General features: G+C 53.0%; 2 protein-coding genes across 2 annotated transcripts in view; both read right to left on the reverse strand.

The window, feature by feature from the left end:
* SPTBN5 (spectrin beta, non-erythrocytic 5) overlaps positions 1-2,243 on the reverse strand; it is a 45,299-nt gene extending 43,056 nt beyond the window's left edge. The window contains exons 1-2 of the mRNA XM_027572844.2: positions 2,133-2,243; positions 1,694-1,861 (exon numbers count right to left, since the gene is read on the reverse strand). Coding sequence (XP_027428645.2) covers positions 1,694-1,861; positions 2,133-2,243 — 279 coding nt within the window. The remainder of the gene's footprint in view (positions 1-1,693; positions 1,862-2,132) is intronic.
* A 3,609-nt stretch (positions 2,244-5,852) lies between these two features.
* Positions 5,853-19,247, reverse strand: part of EHD4 (EH domain containing 4) — a 75,193-nt gene continuing 61,798 nt past the window's right edge. Inside the window, exons 5-6 of the mRNA XM_027570598.2 lie at positions 17,125-17,289; positions 5,853-10,124 (exon numbers count right to left, since the gene is read on the reverse strand). Of these exons, the coding sequence (XP_027426399.1) occupies positions 9,588-10,124; positions 17,125-17,289 (702 nt within the window). The 3' untranslated portion in view covers positions 5,853-9,587. The remainder of the gene's footprint in view (positions 10,125-17,124; positions 17,290-19,247) is intronic.

Below are 19,247 nucleotides of genomic sequence, written 5' to 3' on the forward strand. Positions count from 1 at the left end.
ATCTTGGTTTTGTTCTCTGATGCCCCCCTAATAGAGAGGCTGGCATATAGCGGGTAATGGATAAGTATGCACTGAATGGAGAAAGAAGAGGGACGACTCTCCATAAGACCCGGCAGGAAGCCGGCTTCAGCCAACCACCAGCCTGGTGGGCGGGGCTGTATCCCTAGGTATCGCAGTGGGGCCCGCCCCATGCTCAGACTTCTCCTCCTGGCACACCTGAGCTGGAGCAGCTAGCTGGTCTGTGGGGGTCCTGGAGTCTGCTCATACCAGCTTGTGAAGGCTGATCTTCCCGCTTTGTGCTTAGTGAGATCACACTGGTAGCTTGCAGTCAGCTGTGGTGGAGGCCGCAATCCCAGGGAAATGAGCAAATGCTACAAACAAGGGCTTTTATGTCCCCTGAGCTGAGAGCGGGTTGTTAAACATTTACCAGCACACACTGATCTGGGTTCAAATCCACTGTCTTCCCTGAAACTGCAGGCCCCTGGCAGCCAGATCTGGGCTTTGCTGCCTGTGGTCCCCAGAGCCTGGCATGGAGTGCCCAGCAAATGACATGGTCTCAGAAATGAGTGCATCCCACATTCTGCTGCTCGGTAACCCTGTGTTGGGGCAACAGTATGTAGAGTGGAGACAAGGCTGTCACCTTCATAGACTATGTATCAGTGACATGCTGGGCTCGCGGGGAGCTGCAGAGCCTCTGACAAGGGCCACGGAGCACCCACTCTTCCCAAGTACCCGGAGGGGCAGTGGCTGGCTCACAGGCTATTGTCCCTGAGACCAAAAAAGGGCCTGGCATTCTGTGGCTGTGAACTTTCTGCTCCTCCCTGGGCTTGGGGACTGCAATGCCCCCATGCCTAGCTTTGGCTTCTAACTCAGGCAAGCTAGGCTCCCCGGGGGCTGTGACCTCCAACCCAGGACGTAAGTGACAGTCACACACACCCAAGTTCAGCCCAGGCAGTTCCAGCACAGTGACTTGCAGGCTCCAGGAACAGCCTCCTCATGGCTTCCGGACCTGCGGGCTTCCCCAGTCCTGGCTCCCGGTATAAACGACCCCTGCCTAGCCCCGTTGACGCTGGCCATGAGGGTCCTTTCATAGCCCTGGAGCTTTTGCCTCCTTTTAACGACTATTTCTTTGGCTGGTCTCTTTCTTTCGGGAGACCGTGGCTCCCTCCTGCTTGCTGCAGCCCCTGCCTGCTAATGGATCCAGCTTCTCCAAAGCAGACCTGCACCTCTTCCCTCCGCCACCTGGCTCAGTGTCCAGGGCTCTTCTCCGGTGCCCTACTCTCAGCCTGCCCCCCACAGCTCCGCACCCGGGCTCTGCGGGCCCACTGACCATGGGTCTTGCCTGGTAAGTTACTTCCTTGGTTAGGGACGGAGAGAGTTAAGAGTACAGGCAATCTTTCCGCTTAGAATCCCACAGTTCTCTCATTGCAGGCAGCAGTGCACTTCAATCCCACCCACACGGATGTCCCTGCTCCGGCCGGGCCGGTCCAGGCCCCTCTAAGCTGGGAGTGCTGCTCAAGGAAGGGCTTGACTTTCTGTATTGACCTCTGTATCCCAGCAGCTATGCCTGGATTTGGGCTCCAGAGCCTCTGCTCTGCCCCGGCCAGCCCAGGAAAGATGATCTAGGAGCCCAGCTGATGCCTGCTGCCTCTGCCCCAGCTCCTTGGCCAGAAGCCGTCTCCCCAGCACCCACCTTGGCCCTGAGGAAAGCCAGAGCACGGCTGTTGTTCTCCAGGAAGTGCGCCCGCAGGCGGCCCCGGCTGGGGGGTGGCAGGGCCTCCCCCGAGATGAGCTCCAGCAGCCTAAGTAGGTGGCTGCCATCAGCCAGCTCCGTGTACAGGTTCTGGAGCTTGATGCCCACCTGGGAGGGGTGGGGAAAGGGCACAGGGTCAGCCCCCCTCTCCTGTCTGGCCTATCCCAGCACTGGGGAGTGGCAGGCCAGAGCAGCTTCCTTAAGGAAGGAGCACAGCCCTCAGCTGGGCTTTAGGGTCAGCAGAAGTAGTTTCAGCTGGGCTCTGGGGTCTGCAAGAAGTCTCAGCCAGATGACCTCACGGCTGGCCCCCAGAGTCCACTGGCCAGGGAGCAAGGGGGACAGTAGAGGCAGGCTGCGGGGTATGCCCTGCTACACTCACCCGGCCATGCTGGAAGACGTTGTTGATCCAGTTGGTGAAAGTCTTCTCCTGCATCCTCATGTGCTGTACCTGCAGCTTGCGAATGTGGCTCGTCTCGTACGCAGAATCCATGGTGGGACAGGACTCAGGGAGCTGCCCTGGGGCTCTGGGGCTGGCCTCCTGCTGCAGGTGCCCTGTGGCCCCAAGGAGCTGCTGGGGACCGTGGGGCCGACCAGCCAGCAGGCCTGCAGCCCTTTAGGGATGAGGGGCCACGGGGTATTTCTCTAAGCTGGAGATGTTGAGGGGCATGGAGATTGGGGAAGGAGTGTGAATGGTCCCCACATTTGGAGGGGGCGCTTGTGGCTTAGGGCCTAGCCTGGTAAGGCTCTGAAGCTCCCGGCTGGTGCCTGACACTTAAATGCCTCCGAGCCCTTTGCCCCACCCCACTTTCCAGATTCCTCGGACCACGGGCGACTAGCTGCTGCTTCTCAGGATGAAAAGGGCAGGTGGGAGGAAAACAGGACTCACCTTGGCGATGTCTGTGCCGGGAAGGAGACCCTACTGGACGGATGGAAATGGCGGATAGTAGGGGCTGCGTGGGGAGGGAGAGAACCACAGGAGAGGCCAAGGCTGGAGCTGGGGCCACACCATGGACCTCCTCTTGAGCCACGGGGCAGGGGTGACGGCACACAGCGGGCATTGTCCTCCCACCTGCCAAAGGGCGTGGCCCAGACAGGGAGGGGGTGGCTCAGGAATGCTCCAGCCTATGGCCCCAGGATCTCCTCCTTCATCCTCCCCCCACCTCCAATGCTCCCAATGTCAGGTGGGGGTCCTGGCTGTCAAGACACAGAGGCCCGTGGGAGCACCCCGAGCTGGCTCTGGGTGGGAGTGCCATGGGGGTGCTGCAGTCCAGGTACCCACATGGCAGAGCCCCTGGTCAGAAGCTTCTGCCCCCACTTCCCAGTCTGGGACTGCCCTTTGGCACTGCTGTAGGGCCTCTTTGTGAGCACCCACAGGGGTGGAGATGGGAGGGAGCATGCCAGCCCTCTCATCCTGTCCAGGGGAATGCCACCATAGAGGGGAGGGCAGTCCTTGGGCCCCGGGCTCAGCTTTCCAGGCCCTGACTTGGCCCAGGGCTGAATGGTGGGTGCTCCCTCATGCCCAGGGGCCACTTTCTGAAGGGGGCTCTCCCTGGGAGAGGGTAACTAGGAGCTGCAAAGGCCGTGGGAATGACAGAGTCTCCTCCAAAGCCAGGGACACAGTGTTCACTTTTGGGGGCTTCATGGTGAGGCCCCCAGCACCTGTGCTTCCACAGAGCTGTCTGGGTCTCAGGGCTTAGGGCAGGGGCTGTGGAGGGAGCCTGCAGGCAACTCTCTCTCCCTCCCTGAGCAATCTTGAACTGCATGCCAGAGAGAGTTCTAATTCGGGTGGCTTCACAAGATGTTTTGGCTAACCTCGGGGTCATAGTCACTGGTCCGGGGTGGGTGTCTATGGGTTCATCCAGCAGCCCCAGAGACTCTGAGAGGAGATGCGGCATTCCTCAGGCAGGTGTCCCTGGTAGCCAAGGCTGGTGAGAGGAGCGCGGCCATAGCCTGCCCTCCAGAGCTGGGCAGGACAAAGCACTCCAGAACCCTGGGCCTGTGGCTGGGAGTGAGGGGCATGGTGCTCTCGGGCTGGGGGCAGCTCCCCTGCATCCGAGAGGAGCTTCCTCCCCCGTTGCCCTCTCCCTGTGAGGTCCTTCCTGCCACTGGCTGGCTTCCCGATGTTGGAGTGAGCCCAGGCTTCTTCCTCGCTCACAGCCCCAGATCGAGCCAGTCCTCAGGGGCGCCTGCTCCGTGCTCCCCAGAACCCTATGGTCTACCGTCCCACCCTGTCTACTTGCACTGCCCCCACACGGCCCCATCACCGTTCCCCGACTCGACATCTTGCCCGCACATCAGTCTAGGCACAGCCCCCCAGTTTACCCCCAAGAGCACAACTCTGCTCATGCCTATGAAGACTCCCCATTGCCTCAAAGGGACCAGAGCTTTTCTGCCTGCATTGGGGCTTCAGCTGTTCTTTCAGCTTAGAATGTCCCTTCTGTTCCTCATTGTCCACATTTTCCTATCCCATCAGCTCCAGTTAAAAATCCTGCTCCTTCTAGCAGGTTCCCTGCCACCTACCCCCTCTCTCCCAGCTTGTGTCTCCTCCTAAGAGCTCTGGCCCAGGGCATCTTGTATGATGTGACCACCAGAGGACAGGCTGGAGCTGCATGATGCTTTGCACACAGACCTCAACAGAGGTTGTTGTATTAGGTTGCTGAGTGGGGCTGGGGAACTGCTTTTTTTTTTTTTTAAGATTTTATTTATTCATGAAAAAAAGATTTTATTTCTTCATTTGAAACACAGAGATACAGAGAGAGGAGAGAGCATGAGCAGGGGAAAAGCAGAGGGAGAGGGAGAAGCAGGCTTCCCGCTGAGCCAGGAGCCCGATGCAGGACTCGATCCCAGGACCCTGAGATCATGACCTGAGCCGAAGGCAGCCGCTTAACCATCTGAGCCTGCTTTTCTTTCTCCTTTAGCTGCATCTCCTAGCTCAGATGCAGCTAAAGCCACTGCACACGCAGCAAGGCCTGGTTCCTCTTTTGTTGCCACTGATTGCCGCTCCTGCTGAAAGGAGAATCCCTTTTTCGTCAGTACCTAGTTTTGGATTATTTATGTGGCGAGTAACTAAGATCTCAAGTCAAACAGATTTGAACAACATAAAAGGAAGGTATTGGCCCAGAGGACTGAAATGTTTGGCAGGTGGAGGACTTTAGGTGAGGTTGATCCAACAGTTTCAAACGATGGCGCCATAGGCCTGGACTCCCTCTGCCTTTCTCGATGCTTCCTTCACCTTCATGCTCCAGAGGGTGGTTGCTGCCAGCCTAACCTCACTCCTCTGCCCCCAGTAGCTCTGGGCACTCCTCTCAATGCCATTCATATTGTACCAATGGGCTCACTTCTCTACACTGCATGCATGGTTCAGAGAAGAGAGAACATTTCTCTCAAGAGTTGGAAGAGAAGTCTGAGGGACTTGGCTCTCATAGGCTTGAGCTGAGCCACGTGTCCATTCCTGAACCAATTTTTGTGACCAGGGGGATGAAATACTCTCATTGGCTGAAGCCAATCATTACCCACCCCGGAGAAGTGTCTATCCCACCCAAACCTTGTGGGTCAGACGGAGGGTGGGGAAGTAGGGAGTGCTCTGCAAAGGAAATCTCGGGTCTGGATCACCACAAGGATAGATGGGTGAGAGTGGGAAAAACCCAGATGTCTGCTATAGGGCTGTGTGACAAGAGGCAGGAGCAATGCCAGCAGGCCAGGGGGCGCCAACCCTAGCACTCCTGCACCTTCAGGCACAGGGACTTGTCTCCGAGCTGGAAAGGATGAGGCGGCAGGCACCCAACTCCTTTGAGAGTGCTCAGCGATGCCCTTCCCAGCATCCGAAGGGCCTCCTTCCATGGTTCCGTCCTGGTCTCCAGTCATCCTCAGCTGGGGCCTGCTCCCAGACCTGGCCTCTGCCCCCAGCTAATGGAGCTGCTTTCCAGCTCAAGAAGCCCCACTTTGGGGGTCTCCCAGCCTAGAGGACATAGGGAGAGTTGGGGGTCACAGGGGTGGCGTACAGAAGGGGCACACCTTCCCCCCTAACTCCTCTGCCTCATTTCCATTGGATCCCTGCTTTACTTTTTTTTTTTTTTAAGATTTTATTTATTTGACAGAGAGAGACAGCGGCGAGAGGGGGAACACAAGCAGGGGGAGTGGCAGGCAGAGGGAGAAGCAGGCTCCCCGCCGAGCAAGGACCCTGAGATCATGACCTGAGCTGAAGGCAGACGTTTAATGACTGAGCCACCCAGGTGCCCCCCTGCTTTACTCCTGAGACAACTGGGTCACTGGAAAACCAGAACCGATGTTGGAAAGGTAGTAAATTTTTCAGAAGTTTATTGATCAATAGATTGTGTCTTCCTTTGACACTTCTAAACAAGATTACAAAAAAATAGAAGCACTGTGTATTAACTGCATGGGCTAATGGACACGTAACTTGATACACTCTTAAATTAGGCCCCTGTTTACCTGATTAAACTCAGTGGTTATCTGTCCTAAGAACGTTATTTCTCTGCTACATTCTGCGGAGGAAATAAACAGTGCCTCTGTTAACGGCTTTCCTGATCTTCAAGGCAATTTTCCTGGGGTACCGCTCTGGGCGTAATGAAGGAGTGTAATGGTGCAAAGTGGGGAGGTCCCAGTGGTGGCTGTCAGGCCGTGACTGGTGGCTAAGCCCCCCACTGGGCAGTGGGCTGCAGTGTAAGACATTCCCAGTGTGGTGGACAGGCGGCTCCTCGGGAGGCCCGGTGGAAGCATGGCAAAGGGCTGTGATCAGGGGTGGTGGGGCCACGGCTCTGCGGAGGCTTCCCCCGTGGGCTGGTAATCAGGGCGGGGGTTGAGGGCAGGGCAGGAGGCATTGGCTTCTCCGCACATACTTGTTGATCTGCCTGGACACTCAGTCCCGTGATACAGAATTTAACTCCTCAAAGGCCCACCGTCCTGCAGGAGGAACCACAACTCCAAATCGAAAGACGCTATAGCTGCATAATGACAAGTGCTCTGAGGACCCAGTCCAGCCCTGGAAAGGTGAAAGCTAAATGAATGGCCCTCCCCCTCGCAGGGGACCTGTGGGCCATCCCAGTGTGCAGTAAGGAAGGACTCCAGGCACAAAGCTGGGCTGGAGCAGGTTGGATGCCTGCATGTTGCCATGAAACCGAAGGGTTGTGAGAGGTCTTGGTGCAACGTTTCTTTACAGATCGGTTCAGGAGGGCCTCATTGGCAGGCTTCCAACTTGCAAGCTGACTTTGGGAGGGGGAGGCAGAAATTGATTTCCCCCCTAAACTCAAGGCTGCAGAGGTTTGTTACGTGGTACCAGGAGCTGTGTGGAAAACGGAGTCAAGATTCTTAGATCTTCTTCCGTGGAGTTGTGGAGAGCATGGAAAGTCTCACAGTGCTAGAGTTTACCTACCTCCACCCTCCTGCCCTGCTGCAAAACACCCCCTGCCGAGGGGGTACTTTGAAAATTGGGGTGATGTGGGGAAGGCAATGCGGTTGGGCAGTGTGAACAGAATTCTAGAGGGCTCTGCTGTCCCCCAGCCCTGCTGCACGGGGAGGCAGGATAAGGGGTGTTTTGGACACAGACTCAAGGAACTTCGTGCGGGTCCTGGGAACATACGGGTCCTCATCCTTGGCAGCCATCCCTGAGGTTTTCCAGGGCTTTTCTTTCCAATCAACTTTTCACAACGAATGACATCATGTTGTAAGAGAAGATGTTAAGAAAAATGGGCATGTGATTTCCTTTTTTTTTTTTTAATCTTTCTCAGCAGGGAAAGGGTGCAGCTACCAGATGTTCTCCCACCTGACGGCATGAGGGTGGCGAGCACAGTGCCTCGAGAAGTTTCCTTCCGTGTAGAAAGCAGAAACCTCAGTCTGCTAAAAGCTTTCCTATATGTCTCTGCAAAGACAAAACTGGGCCGTATCTGCATATATACCCGTTGAGAAGTATCAAGAATACATACTCATGTGGTGTGTGTGTGTATATATATATCTTTATGATGATTGGGAATAACTAAAAGAACAGGATAATTCTGAGTGGAAAAGCGGCTAACCCTGGCATCGCCAAACCTTTGGAGCCATGAATTCTCTCTTCTTCCCTCTGCTTTGCCCTTTGGAGGACCCCCTTGTGGGTACACACTTGGGCAGTCCTCATGGGGTTCACCAAACCATCTGCTTATATTACAGTACTGACATAAACCTTCCTTTGCTACGTTTCTGATTAATTTCAAAGTGCTCATTAAGATTAAAAATCCTATTATGAATTTACTTCTCTTAAAGTGATAGTATTTAAAAAGTAAACTAGGGAGTGTGAGGGGTGGCATCTGGATAAAAGCTTCCCCAAAATAAAAATGTTAAGTCTGCATTTCTCACCCTGATGTCACAGGCAATATCAGAAAAAGAAAAAACTGTGGTTTTTGGAAGGCTCGGGCGGGACTGTTCTGATTTCCTTCACTTCAGTGCCATGCGGCCATCACCATTTTGTGCCTCTCTTTTGTACTGCATAAATAATAATGAAGTGAGTAGCCCACAGAGGAGGGAAGGTGGCAGTGAGCATTATCCGCTTCCGCCTCCGCCTGATGGGCACCTGAGTGAGTGGACCAGAGAGCTTTATACGGAGACTTAGAGAGAGAACACTCAGGAACCAAATCCTGCCTTGTGATGGGCATGCACACTATGAACCTCACAGCCTTTTGAAGAAAAGGCTTCATATGAAAGATTCTGTCCTGTTTCTGTATAAAGGCTTTTCTTGTAAGAAAAACTGGACATAATAAAAATGCCTATTTTTTAAAATAAAAATAGTGTCTAAAGCTAGAGAATGACCTTTACTACCTGACAACCTGAGGCGGGCTCACCTTGTGTTTCCCTTGGGTCCCTAGGCCCAGCACACTGCAGGCACCAAGACATGGGTTTAAATTTAAATCCTGTCATTGACCAAGGAGCCTTGGGGACATGTCACCACACTGACACTGCAGAGAACCACCTCTTTCCTTTACTGTAGTTTGATTATGATAAATAGACTTTGCTACAAATTATTGGACAGACCAGTAAGAAAAGCCAACCTTCAGACTTCAACATGACTTGAATACTAGAAATCTTGCCAGGGGCTAATAAAGGTTCTGAGTTCCAAATTCCCAACCAAATGCAACTTTGCTGGGAAGGTCCGGGGTGGGGGGAGCTCTGGGTGGGTTAGTCAGGGGGGTGCTGGGTATCACAGATGCTCTCTGCTGGCCTGGCTGCCTGTCCCGCTCCAGCCTGCAGGAGGGATGGGGGCAAACACAGGCACAAACCCAGGGGAAGCAGTCTTCTCTTTGGTAGATGGCCTGGAGAGAACAGAAACCTTCTGTGCTCTGTTATGTTCCACTCTCAACACAGCAGGAAACGAAATAAATAAGATCAACTTTGCTCCCTCCTGGTACCCTCTAAAGGACAGACAGGAGCCAAAGCAGGTGCACGATGATGTGTGGCCCAGCGCAGCACAGGCTCACCGGCTCCGGAAGAGCCCCCGGCTCACTCCCTGTGGTTGTGGGATTCTATCCAGCTGGCCTCCATGTCTATGTCTCTCCGGGCTTCCCAGTACTCTTTGGTCAATTTCTCTTTTTTCTCAACCCTTCAATCTCCTTATCCACCCCCCCCCCAATATTTTAATAGAAACTCAGGGAATTTTGGAGGTGAAAGAACCTCATCTAGTGACTTGTGTCTGCCCTCCTCATTCCACAGGTGGGGAAACTGAGGCACAGAGAGGGCAGTGCCGTGGCCAGGGTCAGTGAGTCAGTGGCAGCACGGGCCTCAGGCCCGGGCCTCCCCACCTCCCCGCCATCCCTACCGCCCACTGCCTACCCTGAGAGCAGCCCACCCCTCAGTCGGCCTTTGGCAAGGGCTTCCTGTGGGAGGGGGGCACGAGGTGGGAGGGAAGGCTGTTGGGCAGCTCGTAGCCGTCCAGCTTGATCTTGATGAGGTGCTTGGCCAGCGCGAACTCCTCCTCATCCAGCATGCCGTCACAGTCACAGTCAGCCAGCTTCCAGATCTTGCCCAGGACGCTGTTGGGCAGCTTGGATGTCACCATCTCCTTCTTGGCGTTGACACCTGATATCTTGCCGTTGACAGGCGACAGGGTGTAGAAGAGCTCATCGTAGATGGGCTTGTCTTTGGCCACGACCCACTCTTCCTCATCGGCACCCTCCTTGGCACCCTCCCCGTAGCCCTGGTTGAAGGGGCCCTCAGTGGTGCCGTCGAAGGCACCGCCCTGCACGAGCTGAGTGGGCATGCTTATCTCCTCCTGGCTGATGAGGTTCATCAGGGACGAGATCTTGCTGCTCAGCATGTTGTCCACTGCCTCGATCAGCTTGGGCTTCAGTGAGTGGAATTTGGTGAAGTCATAGTTCTCCAGCTGTTCCTGCAAGAGGAGAAACCACAGACTTGGTCACAGGCCCTCGCTTAGGAAGCAGACAGGGAGAGGGTGAGCTGCAGGCAGAATTGTCCTTTAAGCAGACATCCCATCCCTGGGCTGCTCCAGAGCTCTCTCTCTTTGGTGGGGTCCCCACATCCGAATTTACCAGATCCAGGAGCGGCTTTTGGAAAAAGAAACAAGATGCAGAGAGGACAACTTTTTTTTTTTTTTTTTTTTTTTTACAATAGCTAATCTTTGGCGGGCAGCCACGTGAGGGATAGCTGTCCCCTAGGGCTTTTGGACACCCTTTCTTCAAGCTTGCCTTTTTATGTGTGTGTGTGTGTGTGTGTGTGTGTGTGTGTGTGTGTGTGTGTGCGCTCTAGAGATTTAACATTTTACCTTCTAAGGTGATCTTATGACATACTTCTGTTGATCTTTACAACAATGCTGGGAGTAAGGAAGGGCAGGGGTGAATAACCCCTGTTTGATGGACAGCACATGGCGTGTTCTGACAGAGCCAAAATGAAAGCCCATGGTTCCTGCCTCTTGACTAATGCTCTTTTGTGCTGTAACATGAAGCTGTGTCACAGGGTTCTTTCAGGTAAAACCATTATTTAAGGATGTTGTCTTGGGATGTTAAAAAAACGTTGTTTAAGGTACAAATAAGTAAAAGTTGAAACTGTTAAGTGGGAAAAGAGTAGGAATGGGGAGGGTGAGTAGGAATCCAGCCAGTGGGGCTAAGTATCACTAGCCCAGGCAGGGCAGGTCTCAGCTCCACCTGCCAGGAGAACTGGCCCATCAGCAGACAGAGTGGCAGGAACATGGCAGGAACCGGGGAGGGCCCTGGGACACAGCAGTTGCCCGACCGGGACGGGAGCCAACCGTAGACGCCACATAGGCTCTGTGGTTGCCCTGAAGAAGCAGTCCTTCCTACCTTGGTTCTCCTTGGTTACTCATCCATCCACCCATCCATCCATCCATGCATCCATCCTTCATCCATTGACCCATCCAACAGTTATTGCCAGGCTCTGTTTGGATCCTGGGGATAATATAACCACAAAGAGCCACAGTCTCTGCCCTTAGGGAGCTTATGTTCTAAAAGAGGGAAAACATTCTAGTTTTTTTAGTTCCTGTCTACTTTTAAAAAGGGTTTGACTTAACTTACAGTGGAAAAATGATAACATGAAATAGAAGAAAGTCATTAGAAAGGGAAAAGCTAAGTAATTAAGAGGGAGAGCAAGGGGACCATTACATCAGACTTCTAAGGTGAGAAAAGCTACTGCCCTTCAGACACCCTGGCTGGGGTGCTGGGGCGGGGGGGGGGGGCACCCTCTCACTGCCTGAGGAAAGAAACCACCTGTTTGTTGCAAGAGACAAACTTTTTCTGCATTATGAGAGGTACCTGGGGCCTTTTATGATCTTTGAAAAATGTCTTCAACAGCAGTTTTGCCAAATAAATGCAGAGAATTCCAGATATGGAAGTTTTTATATGGGCTTTATATGAAATATTTGTTAGGAAAATTCTAGAAGGCCAGCGAGGGGCCATACAGGTGTGCAATTTTCTGGAGATGAGGTAGGGAGACCCCTGAGTAAAAGAGGTTTCATTCAGACCTGACTGTTTTGGGCAGAAGTAATGTGATGGGCAGTTAGGGGAAAAAAGCAAAATTTTGTGCAATCATAAATATCACATCTTTATTGTAAAATTTGGGAAAAAACTGATAGACAAAATAAAATATTTCAATCACTTATAATTCTATCACCCAGGAATACCTTCTGCTAACTTTCTTTGGGCACATATTTCCAGCCATTTTTACACGCGCACGCACGCGCACACACACACACTCTTTAACTGAAATAAGACCATACTGTTTGACAATTTTCATTTTTAAGAAAAAAATGTATCCCATCTTTCCCTGATAATAATTTTTATACAACCTTATTTGTAAGAGCTGTATAATATCGAACTGTACAGCTGCGCCATTCTTCGTTTACCCTATCCCGTGTGGTTGGACATGAGTCAGAATTGTGGTCTCTAGAGTGTACCAGCAGGGCAGACATTCTGTGCTGTTATTTGGAAGGGGGGCCCTGAGCTTCAGGTCGGGGGACAGAGCTAAAAGCTGAACAGCTTGATGGATGTGTAGAGAGGCACCTCCACACGCTACTCAGTAGCAAACTCTGAGGCCCTTGAACCACGCAGGGCCGGGCTGGGTTGAGAGCCGCACGGTGGTGCGGGCCCGGCTGCTAAACCCATTCCGGTTTGCGTGTTGTCTATCCTCACCGACAGACCACGGCCACCTGCATGCCACTCCAGTACCAGCACTCGGCGTTGCCGACTGCTGCTCGCTCAGTCAGCCAGGGGGATGGAGAAGGCGAAGCCCAGGAGGAGGAGCACAGCAGGCAGCCTACACAAAAATCCGAGTGCTGCTGGGGTAAACAAGTCTGGATTCCCCTGGGTGCACAGACACCTACCCTCCTTCCCCATGAATGAGCCTGAGCTCCGAGCACACACAAAGCCTCTGTGTCTGGCCAAGCAGACGAACGAGGGCGGAGTCCGCCCGAACCTTCCAGCTACCTGCGGGGTCCGTGGTTCCGATGGCAATCCGCTGGAAGGGGAAATGGCCACATGTCTGCAGGGGTGGACAGGAAGTAACAGTAGCAGCCACCCCTTGCCTGGAGGGCACAGAGGAAACAAGCCCTCTACTCTCATCCCAAGGCCTGACCAGGGAGTATAGGGTGCAAATGAAACCGCCGCCGTCCCTGCCCTCCACCAGGTTCGCTCCCAAAGGACATCTTTGTATAGGGATGAATACACATGGGGGAATTTACGGATTTACCCGTCAGCAGTTATATCCATCAAAGCCAGCAAGCCCGGGATCCTGGAACTTCTCCCTCCCAAGGCACAAAGGTCAGTTCCCAGCCCAGTCTTCGCTGGCCTCTCTCTTGCCCGCTCACTGCCCACGTTCACCAGAAGCCGTGTTCCAGTTTACGGTGGGCCTGAGCAGGTGGTGACGGCTCGGCTGCCCTCTGCCGTGGGAATGCTGCCCCCTCATCAGCGGAGGGGGCCGGGCTCTCCGAGGAGGGAAACTGAGTCCGCGATCCAAGGGGCCTTGCTAGTGTTCTCACTCTCTAGGCTGGACCCTTCCGTGTGGTAAGTCGGATTCCCTCCCGAAAGGGGGCAGGGCAGACACAGGCTGCTTCTCCAGCAGGTCATGGGCCCCCAGGCCTGCCCTGTTCCTTGGGGGCGTCCCTGAAGGGACTGGGGTGGTATGATCAGGGCCTGGCCAGCTTCCCAAGGAGGAATCCTTTTCCAGCTTCCAGGGACTTGCTCTGAAAACTGCTGGTCTCTCTATAAGCCGTGTGGGTGTCAGGGCGAGGTCACGGTCCGAGAACTTCACTATCTTCCAGCCTGCTCGATATAAACACACACTAACTTGCCAAGGAGCTCATCTAACTGTTCATTGGGCACCTGCTACCCCCCTGGGGATATGGCGGTGCCAGGACATGGGTCACTGGCCTCCGGAGCCTCATGAGGGAGAGAGCCACTGAACAAATAAATGAATGACACTGAAGCACCACAGCACTGGGGTTGTAACAAAGAGCACAAGTCCTAACGTCAGGCTTGGCTGCCAAAACTTCATTGCCAGCCACAGTCACAACGGCTAATACTGTAATCCAGAACGTACACTCCATAGGGGCAGGGATGTGTGCTGTTTATTCACGGATTTATCTCAGGGACCTAGAACAGTGCCTGGCATGGTACACTTACTATTTCTTGGTGAGTGAGTAAATGAACACGGGCGAATGAGGGTACCTGTCAGGTGGCACTCCTCGCTGCAAGGGCTAGGGGCACTCAGGTGTCTACTGACAGTGCTAAGGCCTCTCCTGAGATGCTAAAACAGGGGCCCATGGCTTCCTTGTCTTCTTCCCTAGGGACCACCCCTCTGCTCCAGCTCAGAGAGGCCTGGGCTTCCTCGGACGTGGCTGAGCCGAGGCTGACACGGCCGTGAGAAGCTCTGGTCGCTGCGTGCTGCCTGTGTTATGGGAGGTCACCTGGGGACAGGTGTGCAGGTCCTGTAAAGGAGGCTTATAGTGGCTTCCTGCTGGGCTCAGGGGTGCCTCAGGTCTTGGGAGTGGCATCTTCTTGTGGGTGGGGCACTGTGGTAGCTCATGAGGCTAATGAGCCACAGAGGTCCCATTAGGCCATAGTGTGCACTGTGTATTTATTCTTAGCTTTCATTGCGGTCAAGAAACCAATTTCCCTTAAAAAATATCTGAAGGATGCAAGGAGACAGCTGTCCCTCAGTTTGGTCATGGGGTGCAGGGCATAGCCCAAGGAAGACTGCTCTGGAGGCCAAGCAGACCTCCAATTAGCCATCTTGTGATCAGAACCGTCCCCCGCCCCCCAATTCATCCTCTGAGTACAGGACTACCTACTTCATTTCTGGAAGGAAAAAGATGTTCTGGATTTATTTTGAAGCCAGCTAAGTCGTATCTGACCACAGCATATATGCCATGCTCTTATCACCTTGAACCCTGCCACCTCAACAGTAAGTATGACCCACTCCTATGTTAGTGTGTCCTTTATAGAAAGTTTACATTACAAAACTCCTCAAGGCCGAAGCTTCCCCTCCTGCTGCCTGTTGATCCTTTCCTCTACTGCTCCATCTCGCCTCCTCCCGCCGCCCTCCTGAGGCAGCCAGGCAGCTCGCCGGCCCACCTTCCAGCTGCTTATCTTCGACCACTCTTCCTCGAGCCCCGCCCTCCTCTGTGGCTCAGGGCGGAAGATGGTACCCGGAGGTCTCCAGGGTGTGGCCAGAATTGCAGGATGCTCTGTCTGGACTAGGTGGTACTCTTTGGAAAGTTGGAGCTACAAGTTGAAAACCAGGGGACTTTACATACAAATCTAGATTTGCAGCTTCTTGTGGAACCATCCAGGCCCATGTTCCCACCGGGCAGGTCCGGCCTTTTCCACACAGTGAAGCAGGGCACCGATTCCCAGGCCTGCCCCCATGGTGGGCCCCTACAGTTCTCACTGTACTCGCACACTGTTTTCCTCCTGGGATAGTCCCATTTCCCAGAACCTACATCTCCATCAAATGTGGGAAGACAAGAGAGAATCAAAGAGGGCGAGGTGGTTTTTCTTTGCCCGGCCTGCCTCACTAGCTACAGGCATCTGAGTTTGTGTGGCCTGCTTTCCAGGAGGACGGTGGCCTCTAGGGCAGATGGGTCCTTGCTCTGGACAAAAAGGTGGTCAGTCTGACTCTGTGAGGAGCCAGGTGGGGTGGCCTTGCTTGGGAAGACATGGTCAGTGTTGATGTGCTTTACTAACATAACACCACTGCAGGGTGGTAGATATAGACACACTGGACAGGCCAGGGTGGCTGAATGCAGCATCCATTTGGGCTCATCGGGCTGCTCAGACACAACTCAGGGAGACCCTAAAATCGGGTCCAAAGTTGCCCAATGCCAACCCGTAGGCAAAATCTTTAGTGAGCACAACTTGCTGTACCCATGAAGTCCAGCCATGCCCGGAGAGCCCTATGGACTCTGAGCCTGCAACAGCAACGCTGCTTGAGTGTGTACTCTTACAGTGCCTGGCGGTCCGGTCTTGAGGATGCCTCCTGAGGTGACCTCCAAGGTCCCTGCCAGCTCTACTTCCCTTAAGGTTCTGGGATTCCAAAAAACAGGGGTCACTTAATGCCAGAACAACTATGAACACAGCCTAAGAGGCCTGCTCATCTGATTTTTTCACATGACCTAAATTTACTTCCTTTTTGTTACAAGGGTAATTTTTAATTTAAAATCAATTTAGGTAACCTAGTATATTATTAGTTTCAGGGGTAGATTTAGTGATTCATTGGTTGCATACAACGCCCAGTGCTCATTACATCACGTGCCCTCCTTAATGCCCATCGCCCAGTTACCCCAACCCCCCCCCCCAACAACCCTCAGTTTGTTTCCTAGGGTTAAGAGTCTCTTATAGGGACGCCTGGGTGGCTTAGTCGGTTAAGCGACTGCCTTCAGCTCAGTTCATGACCCTGGAGTCCTGGGATCGAGTCCCATATCTGGCTCCCCGCTCGGCAGGGAGCCTCCCTCTCCCTTTGCCTGCAGCTCCCGCTGCTTGTGCTCTCTCTGACAAATAAATAAATAAATAAAATCTTAAAAAAAAAAAAAGAGTCTCTTATGGTTTGCTTCCCTTCTCTATTTCAACTTTTCCTTCCCTTTCTCTATGTTCATCTGTTTTGTTTCTTAAATTCCACATGAGTGAAATCTATGGTATTTGTCTTTCTCTGACTTATTTCACTTAGCATAATACACTCTAGCTCCATCCACATCGTTGCAAATGGCAAGACTTCATTCTTTTTGATGACTAATATTCCATTGTATAAATTTACTTCTTGAAATGTGTCCCTTTTTGGTTAGATGTTTTGGGGAGGCAGACAATCTCTGCTTTATTCACAGAAACCTATTATCATGGATCACCACTAGGAAGATGCATTCATTGCCTTCTCTATCCTTTTTTATTTTTTATTTTTTTTAAAGATTTTATTTATTTATTTGAGAGACAGAATGAGAGAGAGAGAGAGAGAGAGCATGAGAGGGGGGAGGGTCAGAGGGAGAAGCAGACTCCCCACTGAGCGGGGAGCCCGATGCGGGACTCGATCCAGGGACTCCAGGATCATGACCTGAGCCGAAGGCAGACGCTTAACCAACTGAGCCACCCAGGCGCCCTCTATCCCTTTTTTTAAAGAGGGGTGGGGGAGAGGGAAAGACAGAATCTTAAGCAGGCTCCACACACAGCACGGAGTCTGACCTGGGGCTTGATCTCATGACCCTGAGACCATGACCTGAGCCGAAATCAGTTGCTCAAGTGACTGAGTCACCCAGGTGACCCGCGTTCTCTATCCTAAACCATGAAACCTTCATGAGTACCCAGCAACCAGCCAGACAAGGTGACGTTGCCTCTCTGTTACCTGCCCGTGATGCTACAATGGGCTCTCAGTACCTGCATTGCCTTGACTTCTGGGAAGTCCCCGGCAGAAATCTGGTATTCTCGCTGCAGCTGAAGGTAGATCTCTGGCAATCTGCTGATAAGCTCTCTCTTCTTGTTTTCCTTTCCGAATACACTCGGCATCTCCTTCTTCAGGTGGCTGATAAGGTAGGCATGTACCTGAAGGGGCATATGTCAGTAAGGACATGCTATTTAGAACTGCACCAGAAAGATAAACAGGAAGGCGTCCTAAATGTATCATAACACATAACAGGTGCCTGTGCAGGGCCATGGCCCTCCGGACAGAAGAGCGAGGATCAGGGGGCTGGGGGGCTACATTACAAAACTGCTTCTGGGCGTCTAGAATGTGAAGTACATGAAGGACCCCAAGGTGGTGCTGTCTACAGGTGCCTGGAAAGAGGGTTCTGCCCTCCCCGGCCGAGTCCGAGCTCCAGAGAGAGCTGGCCTGGGTGTCGGGTTTAAGAGCTGGAGCAGAAGTAGGTGGTGGCCAGAACCACAGGAGTGGTTGAGACCACCGAGGGAAAGTGGGCAGAGAAAACCCCACCAAGAAGGGCCAGGAGGGGGAGTGGGCTGTGACAGATAAAGCCTGTGGGGGAGAAGGGCCAGGAAGAGGTGACACCTGAGTTGAGCCCCGAAGACTGGATGTGAGGGAGGGCTGTGGCCATCCAGGAGAGTGGAGAGCGCAGATGGTGGTGTGGAGGTAACACACTGCAGGCCCTATTTGGGGCAGGGCCGTGTATGTGGCTGTGGCACATCTCAGAAAGTAGGGAAGGCAGACTGCTGTGGGGGCCAGGAGCCGATGGAGAATTAGAATGAGCCTCCACTAACCTCCTGTGGTGCTGATGAAGGTTCTGGGAGACCAGGGGCCAGCACAGTGCCATGAGCTCCCTGCTTTGGAAGCGGGCCGGTGGCTGGGGATAGGGTGGGGCGACTGACTCGGGCAAGGTCTCTGGCACTGAGCCGTGCCGAGTCTGCAGGGAGCAAGGGGGGTGGGTGCGGCCTGGGCAGAAAGACCTTAGTTCTGGTGATTAACCAGAAGACCTAAAGAAAGTTTCAGCAGGGCCGGTGCCCGGGAGCACCAGGAAACGAAACTGGAGGCTGATGCAAATGGTTGATCTGACGTAAGTGGCTAATCTGCATGGAAATCTGTGCCCGGTGAACAGGGAGATGAAAATTCCTGTAACCTCTCCATGGAGAGTTTGAACCCCAGGATCTCTATAGACGGTATGGAGGTCCTTTCTGCACCAGACCAGCTGTGTGGGACTAGGCCAGACGGCAGAAGCTCCCTCCGGGACAGGGACCCCCAGTACACGAAGGGGAAACTCCAGACACCCGGATCAGCTGGCCGTAGCAGGCCAGGGACTGTCACTGGAGAGGTGGTGAACCCTGCTGCGGTGGGCTCTGCTTGGCTGTGTCACCCCCTTCCTCAACATTTCCACTCTTCTGCTGATTTCCAACTTTAGGACGTGAAGAAATATTTGTTACAAAAGTTCTCTTTGTATGCCAGAATTCTATAGAGTCATTTAGAAGTCAAGAAAATAAAATGGGAATGGATGAAAAACAGAACAGCGACGACAAGAAGAAAATGACTAGGCAGCTATGGAAGATCCTTTATTAAAGAAAACAGACCTCTATAATCTTGTGGAAGAATGGAAATTGAATAAACGGGGTAAGCAGAGACATCCTCTACCTCAGCTGAGAGCCTCTGTGTATGGACCCACACTGGGCACAGCCCAGAACATTCTGCTAAGATCTGAAACCTAAAATAAGTGTGTAACGTAAACGCGGACGGGCTCAGACCAGATGATGTGAAAGGGAGGTGTCGAAACCTCTCTGTCACTAGTACACTTATTTACCTATTTTTCAAATTAAAACAACTTAAATCATTTATATGATTCTTTGAGAAAGGGGAACCCCAAATTTGGGAATGCTTTATTTAGAGTGTCAGACTAACTGCATTCCTGAGGATATGATGAATACATGGTAAGACTAGCAATTTCCTTGCCTTGGACAGTGAATGCCTGGCTTGGTTTGGTGGGGCTGGGGAGGGTATTGTATCGCACAGAAGGACTTGGAGGGGCTGCCGACCTCAATTGGGAGAACCAGCAGCCACTAGC

The sequence above is a fragment of the Zalophus californianus genome, chromosome 6 (genome assembly GCF_009762305.2).
Source record: "Zalophus californianus isolate mZalCal1 chromosome 6, mZalCal1.pri.v2, whole genome shotgun sequence".
NCBI lineage: Eukaryota > Metazoa > Chordata > Mammalia > Carnivora > Otariidae > Zalophus > Zalophus californianus.